At 44.9% G+C, this 10,303-nt stretch overlaps 1 protein-coding gene across 4 annotated transcripts; it reads right to left on the bottom strand.

The window, feature by feature from the left end:
- Positions 1 to 333: 333 nt before the first annotated feature.
- Positions 334 to 10,039, bottom strand: LOC118210567 (tubulin monoglycylase TTLL3-like). Of its 4 annotated transcripts, none has more exons than XM_035386842.1 (14): positions 9,946 to 10,026; positions 9,621 to 9,766; positions 8,891 to 9,104; positions 7,800 to 7,903; positions 7,503 to 7,695; positions 7,081 to 7,136; positions 6,565 to 6,693; positions 6,182 to 6,296; positions 5,489 to 5,593; positions 4,631 to 4,823; positions 4,315 to 4,463; positions 3,178 to 3,421; positions 2,166 to 2,601; positions 334 to 1,740 (listed from the first exon to the last, which is right to left on the bottom strand). In XM_035386842.1, exons 3-14 carry the CDS (start codon positions 8,985 to 8,987, stop codon positions 1,075 to 1,077), a joined length of 2,487 nt encoding a protein of 828 aa, XP_035242733.1. In that variant the 5' UTR covers positions 8,988 to 9,104; positions 9,621 to 9,766; positions 9,946 to 10,026; the 3' UTR covers positions 334 to 1,074. The 4 variants fall into 4 exon arrangements, with proteins under 4 accessions (XP_035242733.1, XP_035242736.1, XP_035242735.1 ...); XM_035386845.1 differs by having other exon boundaries at positions 7,515 to 7,695; XM_035386844.1 differs by lacking the exon at positions 9,621 to 9,766 and having other exon boundaries at positions 9,946 to 10,039.
- Positions 10,040 to 10,303: the final 264 nt, after the last annotated feature.

Below are 10,303 nucleotides of genomic sequence, written 5' to 3'. Positions count from 1 at the left end.
AGTTGGGCTCTTGATGCTCAGTATTATCCAGACGTGCTTTTTATTAATTAAATTAATAATTTTAATAATTATTGTTTATATAATCACATTTATCAAAAGTTGCTGCTGATGACTCCTGCTTTTGCTACATTTCTACAGTTCTATTTAAGTAAACCTACGAGCAACATCAAGGACAGAACCAAAGTGGACCTCTTCTTGGTCGAAGTTGACTCCCACGTATTATCAAGATGGACAATGTGACCAGCATGAGCCAGTATTCCAAAGTAATTTTTAACAAAAGACTGTTATTCATAAACTTAGTACTTAAAAACCCAGAGGAAAAATGCATTGGGAGACAATTTAATACTGGTTTTATTTTTCAATTCGTAGTTATCTCAATCTTCTATAAATATCTGTGTGTGCATGGAAAGGTCTACAACAGGGGTCCCCAAACTTGGGGTCTGGTGACCCCCAGTGGTTCTTGATGGAGATCCAGGGGATCCTAAGAAAAATACAGATGTTTTGAAGAGAATATTTTGTTTATTAATATATTTTATGAAAGTCATAGTTTAGGCTTTCAGATAAAATGTAATAATAGTGTGGTAATTTAAATATTAAACATTTATATAGAAGATACAGTGCAGTCGTAAGTGTTTTGGACAGTAACACAATTTTTATTGTTTTGGCTCTGTACTCCACAACATTGGATTAGAAATGAAACTGTGAATATGAGGTTGCAGACTGTCAAAGTTAATTTGAGAGTATTTACATCCATATCAGTTGAACATTGTAGGAATTACGGTCCTTTTTATACATACTTTCCCCATTTTAAGGGGACCAAAATGTCACTATCCAAATACTTACAGACTGCATTGGACTGTATATAGTTCTAAACATGCTGTAATGACATCAATACTTGTACATGCTTCTGTGACTTATTGAAGCCAGACATTCTTAAGCCACTTACTGCATCCAGTATAGGGCATTGGCTAAATGTCTCTGATGTTTATCAGTGAGATGAAAAGATTTGGGGACCCCTGCAGTACACTACAGAAGGCTGTGTTTGCGTTATTCCCTGATCACTGCAGGACTCTTTCAGGAGGACTGCTTGACACCAGCGCAGCCTTCCTGATTGGCCCTGACCTGTTTGCGTACGTGGCAGAGGGGATGCAGTTGGAGTCCAGGGTGCGAGACAAGTGGGGCGGGGTCAAAGGACTGTCCGGCACCCAGCAGACCATGCTGCAGGCTAATGACCTCCAGTGGCAGGACAGGGCCGCTGTGGACATTGCTGGAGTGGTCTGGTAAAGGCAGCAGGCGGACATTGCGGGGCCGAGGGGTGTGGCCACACGGGAAAGACCTGTTCCAGGGGGAGTCCTGAGAGCGGGATACGCCTTCTATGGTGGTGAGGCTCAACCTCACTCGCTGCACTTTCTTGGATTCTGATGTCAAGGTGGGGCACTCCAGGACGTTCACGGGGGGCACGCTGAGATTGGAGAAGGTGAATTGTCGCACCATTCCCTTCCTCCACCTCCTTGGGGACTTAGGCGACCCCTTCTTCTCTGCCACCATCTTATTCTCTCTGCCTGGGGGACGATGTTTGGGAAGGAAGTTTTGGGGGCATGACTTGACGGCGCGAGGTAGAATAATAGGGGCAGGGTTGAATGGGACTGGATTTCTCTGAGGTGGGGGGCGAGGTCGCCGGAGAGGAGCCCCCTCCACCAGCAGGTTGACCCCCACATACTGTGGCACTTCCACAGGAGCCTGGATTGAATGGGAGAGACCATTTGGACACAATGAACCTACCATGAACACTGCCAGGAAATTCATATAATGTTTGGACAGATGCACCTGCCAGCACTACCTTAAATGGCAGTACTGTAACCTACCCAGGTAGAATGCATGGTGTTTAGAAAACTAAACTGATAGTGACCGTAAGTGGAAAGTGTAAGTTAAAACTCAAGGTGAGGGGCTTTATTACCTTAGTTTCCCAATTTCTTCAATTGGATAGTAATTAAAGCACTCCAGGTCAAGCAGCTTGCTTAAGGGCACAATGGTAGTGCCATACACTGAACTAAACCTGCACCCTCCTCAAACCCCATACCTTGCGTGTGTATGTGTGTGTGCGTGTCCATATGTGTAATGTGCGTATAATACATGTGTAATGTTTGTGTTTGCAGCCCTTTAACCTGTTTGTATATGAGCTTGAATCCCCCAGTGTCAGCGTTGCGGTCCAACCGTCGGTCCAGAACCACTCGCAGGGTGTCCTCCTGCACAGCGGCACACAGTCGGGCCGTCACGACGGTGGAAGGCGACATGGTGGGGCTGGCGTTGATCTCGATCAGCCAGGGCCGCAGGTCCCGGCCCAGCATGAAGTCCGCGCCGTAGAGCTCAAAGCTGCCCCGTCGCCACTCCACCAGGTCCTGGGCCGTCTGCAGGGCGTACATCACCGCCTGCTGCATCCCCGGCACCACCACGCCCTCCCACTCTGCCTCCCTGCCCTGTTTGCCCAGGAACACCCGGAACTGGTCACATGACCACATGTTGTCCTCGGGCAGCTCTGGGTTACGCAGTGGAGATGGCCGAAAGTGCTTCTGTATGGAGTTGTTGCAGAGGTGAACTGAACTGAGTGGGACAGAGAGATGGAGAGATGGAGACAGGGATGGGGTGTGTGAAAGAAGGTATATTATCTCCATCCATGAAGCCCCCTGAAGTCTTTCTGGGAAGAAATATACTCCACTATGCCTGTCTGTTAACTGCTCAGCACAGATGGTTGAAGCTTATTTAGCTGCTCAGTCTTTTCTGTCACACTTCCATTTCCATCTCTTCATTCTGCTTTTCTATCAATCCACCCATTTTCTTCCTTTCTATCCAGCCTTTCTCCCCCTCTCTTACAATCTGTCATATCAGTTTCAGATTCAGATATATTTTATTGGGATGACTATGCATTGTATCATATTACCAATGTGAATGATTAATATTTATAATAATAAAATATCTTTTATATCTATAATAATAATTTATTATAGCAGAATATCTCAATATCTTTTGCCTTCTCACTCTTCATCCTTCCTGTTCTCACCCGATCTCTCTCTTCAGTCTTAATCCCTTCCCTCTCTTCTCATGAATTTGTTGCTTCCTTTCTCTCTCTTTCCTTCCCTCTCTCATTCCCTTTTCTCTCTTTTCCTCCCTGTTTCTCACCTGTCCAGGGTTTCCAGAGAGTATGGCTGTGTGGAAAAGCGCAGGTAGCATTTGTTGTAGAACCAGATGGTTAGGGGGTTCCAGTCTGTCACCAAGAACCACTGCCGTATGTCAAACTTGGTGCCGTGGATCAAGAGAGGGCGTTCCAGATACTTCTGCACCACCCATTTACTGTCCTTTATGAGAACAGGGTCACTGTCCACCAACCTCAGGATCTCATCCAGGTGTTTCACACACATGATGCCTGCAGTAGTAGAATGCAATAACTGTTTTTGAATCTACAGTACTGTTACTGTGCTCTGTTTGTAGTGCTGTTATTTCACTGTCTGTAGTCCTGTTGCTGCAGTTGTGACTGTGCACTATGTCAGTGGTGTAAGGGAAGTGAGGACTGAGTAAAATATATCTATAATTTGAATCCAGCATTTTTAACAGCTAACACTCTCGTTTAATATTCAGCACTCTGAATGTCGAACACAAGTGCATCAACAGTTAAAACTTTACTTATCCAAAGTATAAAATATATTTATATGATTTGATTAGTTAATTATCAAATATATCAATTATCAGTTAAATTGCCAAATTGGTTGATAGGCAGAGCAACTCGAAGACAGCAAAATGTTCCAAAAAGACACAGATAAAAATGTTAAATAACAAAATCAAATATAACAAAACCAAATCCCACCACATTGGGTTCTGCTTGAAAGTGGCACTGCTTCTAAAAATGTAAATTCTAACTGGCAGGACTTAACAACCATTGTCTATATGGACATTAACACACTGGGTGTCCCAATGGTTCTGGTTTGCTGTGTGTCTTCAGAAAGAATAATAAAACTTTCAAAGGAGAGAAAACTCCAACTCCAAAACACCAGGTTTGTATACAGAGATAAGACTTGCAGCATTATTTTTAATTTAATTGTCCCAAGGATGTTTCCTTTGTTGTTTGTGGAGGGGAGAACAGGGATAGAGAGAGAGCATTCCTATGATCAAAACAAGAAGTTACTCAATCACAAATGACACTGCGAGGACTATGAGCAAGTATTCCAGATTAAATTATATTGTCTGTCTCTCAAAGACAATAATCAAAATTAAATATGTGACAGTGGTATTATGGGATGGCTATGACTGAATGTGACTCACCCCTGCCACGGGACTTGGCTCCAGGCTTGATGATCCAGATGTTGTGGATTCCATCAGTGTCCAGCTGTGGACTGACCTCCCACAGCCTCTTCAGCATGGCCTGACAGCTGTCTGCATAGAGAGCACTGGCCTCAATCTCCACCCCATCACTGCAGAGAGAGAGAGAGAGAGAGAGATAGAGAGAGAGACAAAGAATAAGAGGTCAATACTGAGATGCACCTCCAATGTAAATAAAATGTACATAGATACAAAGTAAAAGAACACACACTTGACCTTGCATGTGACTAATCTGAAACAAATAACAAAATATACTCACTGGACCACCCGGTAATAGTTGTGAATGAACTCTCCCCACTCCTGCTCTGTGAGGGTGGGGGATGTCTCCATGGCAACATCAATGTCACTGTGGTCCAGGCTGTCCATAAATGCTTGGCACACGCGCAGAGCTCTCTGGATCACAGTGGACGACACCAGGGTGGCAGCCCTTCGCTTGCATGACCTCTTCTGACCTGAAGAAAGGGAGGGCGGGGTGAAAGAGCAGTACAGCAGTGCTTCTTGGTACAGCATTCACATGGGCCACAGCCAGTGCCAGGCATTTGTGAAATGAATTAAGAGGAGTCAGAGCATGCAGGATCCTCTCAGTCTGTAGTGTGTGGCCTCTTACTAGCACTGCCCACGCACTCTGATCTAAACATCGGCTGAAAGTTGAAGAAGTTGGCAATGTACGCCAACCTCCAGGTATCTTAACTACTGTAACCATGTGTGATTGACCTCTGTATGCTAGTAACTCATGGTGAATCTGGAATACTGCTGAAAATGCACAGAAGTGGCAGCTCATCATATACACCTTGCTGTTTCCTGTTATTCACTTTTGAGAAACCCTCACAGGATGAGTTATGTAAAAGGCTCAAACTCACCCACATTTATCCTTCTTTAGCCACCTGCAGCAGGATACCTCAGTTTGCCAGATAAGTCTGTGTAGGAATGTAGAGTTTGTTTCTGCCAGGGTGCTATTTGTCAGTGTGATGTTTGAGTGAAAGTGGAGTATTGTATAAGTGTGCGTGGTTGAAGTTTCAGCGTCTCATACCTTTTTGCTGTGGCACACTTGGGATTTTGTGTATGTGCGTGTGTGTGTGTAGGTGTGTGTGCATGCGTGTGTGTGTGTGTGTGGTACCCTGTGGTGAGAGGCCAGTTGTTTCCCCAAACTCTTGTCCTTCGCCCACAATCCTCTCCACTACACACTGCAGAAGGCTGGTACATGCTGTCCTCCGGAAGTCTTCTATAGAGAGAAAGAGGGAAAGTATTGCATAGTAGTTTAAGAGATGTATCTTACCTAAAAGGTTGTTATAAATATGGCAGGTTACAGATGAAGCACTTCATTTAGGAACAGACAATGAATGGGTGAAAAAAATAAAAGAGATTCAGGCGAACAGGAATTAAAGGTGTTTGATGGGGTGGGGAGACAGTGTGTTTCATAAAAGATAAAGTGAACCAATGTGTAATGCATTCTTTTGCTGAAAGTGAGTTCCACAAATGGGGAGCATAGTATGTGAAGTATCTGAGCTGAGCTGATACTTAAGTATCACCAATAGTCCCTCACCTCCCAAACACAATGATATAACTGCTAAGTGCTAACAATTCTGCAGTGTAGGACAGTTTAAATATTTTGACATTAGTCCAGCACGGACTAAAATTACAGAATCAGATTTTGCCCTGAACACTTGGCTTTGTAACTTTAAGAACAAGTAAAAACTAACCATCACTTACACGCAGAGATGCTACCGCCCCCTTTTATAAATCATAGGGGGCGGACAGAAACGGGGAGGAGAGCGAGAACAGAGATTGGAAGCAGAGAGGAGGGGCTGACCGATGAAAGCGTGTTTCTCGTCTTCCGCCCCGAGCCTGTAGCACCGTGGGAAGAAAGAGTCTGGATCTGCCGCAGCATACCACTGCAGGCTCCTGAGATTCACACATAACCCCACCTGAAGGAGAGAGGGGACGGAGGAACAGGAGCAGGAGCAGGGAAGAGAACAGGGGTGAGGGAGTCAGGGAAGGAGGGACAGGGGAGAGGGGGACAGAGAGGAGAGGAAAGAAATACAGAGAACAAGAGGAGAGAATGGGGAGGGAAAAACGGGAATGGAAGTAAAAAGGGAGGGAATGAGCGGGTGACAAGTGAGTAAAACACAAGGAGAGGTAGAAGGTTGCTCGCAACATTACATTTATTTGCCTCAACTGTGACCTGCCTCTGACCTTGGTGGTGAAAGTTCCCGCCTTTGCAAAATGATTGGTCATCTGCTCCTTCCTCAACGTGCGATTGTCAATGGTGTCTCTTCGTGTTGTCCAATAGAAATACGTCATTTCATTTCGAACCATGCGAGACTTGAAGGAGGTTCAAAGGCATGGAGGAAGAACATAGAGAGGGAATTGGACAGAGAAACATTACAAAATTCACAAATACAACTGTTCGTTACAACGACTGTGAATTCTTCACCTTTTATTATATTCGTTTTTTGTTTTGCCTTTTGGAATCACTGGCTTATGTCTCGCCAGTAAAAAACTTTAATGCTGCATTTTAAATGTACATGAAAGAAAGAGAGTTAGGAAGAAAGAAATAGAGAAGGGGTGGGAGGAGAGATAATTAGGTAAAGTGGTATGATCAGAACTGCAGTCATACTAAAAGGTGGCATCCTGGTAACTGAATCCACAGGATGCCAGCATCAGAAAGGATACCTTTCCTGTTGGATACACAGAGATAAGCTGACTCACCATGAGATCATACATGTTATCTGGGTCATCTTCCTTCTCCACCTCCTCTGGACTATCTGAGAAAAATGGAGGGGAGTCAATTCCAACTGAGTCTTTCAAAGCAGAGTACAGTGGACCTGATATGATATGATGGCATGACAGTGCTAGTTATTCCCTGTATATATATTATAGCCCACTGCATATGCACCAGGTCCTCTGTACATTCAGTGTTACATGCACACATATAGGCCTCTGGCTGTTAAATATGTAATACCCTGGCTCTGGCTGGCTTCACTGACTTTTCCTATAGAACGTTTCTTATTCCGATTACATGCTCTTCCTGTACTCTTTGTTATCCAGCCAAAAGCTTGCAGAAGTGCATCCTCTGCATCAGGAAAGCATGTAAAAACCACAAATCTGAGATTTCTGTTCTCTCTTCTCACCCAGAGCCTCACCATCATCGTCGTCATCATCGTCATCACTGGCGTCCACGTCATTCCTGTCACCTTCCTCGTCGCCACGGCGACGCCTGCGTAGCAGACCCGGGCGGGGCATGCGATGCTCCACCCAGCCTCTTGCCCGTAGGGCAGCACGGACCACAGGATACGGACCATGGATGGAGAACACTTTTCGGAGCTGAGAGACGAAGAGACAGGGTGAGGGGGGGGGGGGTCATTGTGAGGGAATGCCTTCCTTCACCCGACACCGCACAGGAGGTGTGCGGCCTTATCTGTCCTCACCTTTACAGCCTTGTCCACCAGAGCCTTGACTGCCCGCAGCCTGTCCAGGTTAATGACGGGTAAGTTGAGCTGGCTGCGGCGCACCCTCCCCTCAGCAGATGGAGCTGACAAACACGCACACAGACAAATGAAAACGTTCACTATCACACCTTTGCTATTACACGCCCATTCTAACACTATAAACAAAAACTGTAAATTTCACTTGCATTAGTATATGTTTCTGCCATAAATACAACAGACATCCTCAGGTAGTAGTGTTTGTTATGTGTGTGTGTGTGTGTGTGTGTGTGAGTGAGTGTGTGTGCTGTCAGTAAGTAGCCTGCGAGCTGATCAGAGAGTACACAAAAAGCCTATAGACATAGTTTAGACACCGAGCTCAGTTCAAGGTGAACTGTAGGGGTTTGGGGGATGGGTACTCTGTAAACATGAGAGCAAGGAAGACTCCCAATTATTTCTCTCCAGCACTGACCACAGCACCCTGTCTGATCCTTTTGTCACCCACAGCATAAATGTATAGCAAGTTAGAGGAAACATGACCTGAATATGTCTTGACAAAGGCATTAATGTGTAATTGAGACTGTAACTCGGCCCCTGACCCTTGACCCCCTGACCTCCCCAATAACACGACATGAAAAAATACATGCAATATTCACACACCGCTCCTGCTGCATGCACACATTAATTCATTAACTAAGGTATTGCCCGTTACTCTCAAACCTGACCTTCATCACTTATTTAAACTATCCTTCACTCTTAACACCCAATCACATGATTGAAACAAGCCCTCAGGACTGGACGATTCCCACTCCTGCGTGTTGTTTGGATCCAAAATTAATTATGCAAATCATGATGTATTTTTCATGAAATCAATTCATTATACTGTACAACATGACATGTCCTTTAAATGTTTACTTAAATATTTAAATATGATTAACTTACCCCACCCCCACAAGAGTATATGGATGGCATGTAATATATTTATGATCAGTCAGATAGACACAAACAAAGGCAGACAGATTAGATACAGAGAGACAGACAGATCAGATAAAGACAGGCAGACAGACAGCAAGCAGGCAGTTGGTCAGTCTCACCACTGTTTGTGCTGGGTGGCTGCCACACCTCACTGCTCACTTCCTCCTCTTGACACTGTGCTTCAGGCACTAGCTCTCTCTGCTTCGGGGCCTCCATGCTTCCGCCTGTCCCCCTGCTCCCCCCCTTTGCCCCCGTCTCTGTGTGGGGCAGCCCAGCTTCCTGTCTTTCCGTCCGTTATTCAGTTATTAATTCCATCAGTGTACTCTGCAGCACCTGCCACGAGAAGCGCAGCCAAATATATGAAATTGTAGCACAGACAGGTTGTCCTCGGCTGCCTAGTGACTCTGATTCAGTACTGTAATTATCCCCTTTGCTGGGTTACAATGGGGGAGTAACACACAAACAAACATACACACCAGACACACATGCACAAATGCTCATACTAACAGGGGTACAGGGACAGGCATGATACACGATTAGTAGGCAGACAGACAGATCCACAAGAGAATGTGTTTTGTCAATGGATCGGAGTGTTAACTGGGTCAGATTGCTAATCCAGAGACATCTTGGATATACCTGTCACACCTGTCACTTCTCAGGCAGGGCAGAGTTACACCCCTGCAGGGTGAGTTTCTCATTAACATCTCTGTAATCATGGTGACAACAATGCCACAGACAACAACATGAAACAATCCAAATTACCAGCAGCAACAGTAGATACAACACTACCGCAAATTTTAGCGACAAACATAATGTGCATAATGTACATATGATGTATAATGCACTCACTTATAATACAGGTTACAAGTGCACATTATATAATTGATGCTGTTCTCCCTCTGCTATTCCAAAATTGTGCCAGTCTCTGGACAACCATTGGGATCCCAGCATATCACTGTTCTTGCAGGTGGTGCAGCTCAGTCAACCAGTCCAGTCTATAGCACACAAATAGGCAGCGTGGTCACGCAAGTGAAAAGGTTAGGCTTCCAGGCATTGAGTCGACTCGATCCTTTCCCTAATGCCACAGCTATTAAGTTTATTACCGCAACACGAGCTGTCAGTCGGCCTGCATTTCTCGGACAATTCCTTGTCTCGCGCTGGGTAATACACTCACCTTTCTCCTTGCTTTCAATCGCTCCCAATTTGATCGCGCCGCACATGCGCAGTCTCTCGTACCCGCACATTCCAACGCACCGTTTACAGTTTCCATAGAAACTGTTTCTGTGTTAATGTGACGGTGTAGTGTAAAATATTGCTCCGGGTAAAATGCATGCAGTGCAACTGCGCAGACAAGCGCACACAGAAACAGATGCAAAGCGGCATTGTAGAGCGGAAAACTTCTGCAGTGATGTTCTTAAGCAGCTGCTGTAATATGCAGCCTACACAAACTTTTAAAATGTATATGCAGTATTTATATAGGCCTACAGTTTATATACAAAGTATATATTGCGCATTATACAAACATTTAGTGC

This window comes from Anguilla anguilla, chromosome 13, assembly GCF_013347855.1.
Source record: "Anguilla anguilla isolate fAngAng1 chromosome 13, fAngAng1.pri, whole genome shotgun sequence".
Taxonomy (NCBI): Eukaryota; Metazoa; Chordata; class Actinopteri; order Anguilliformes; family Anguillidae; genus Anguilla; species Anguilla anguilla.
This window is presented reverse-complemented; position numbering and strand designations above follow the sequence as displayed.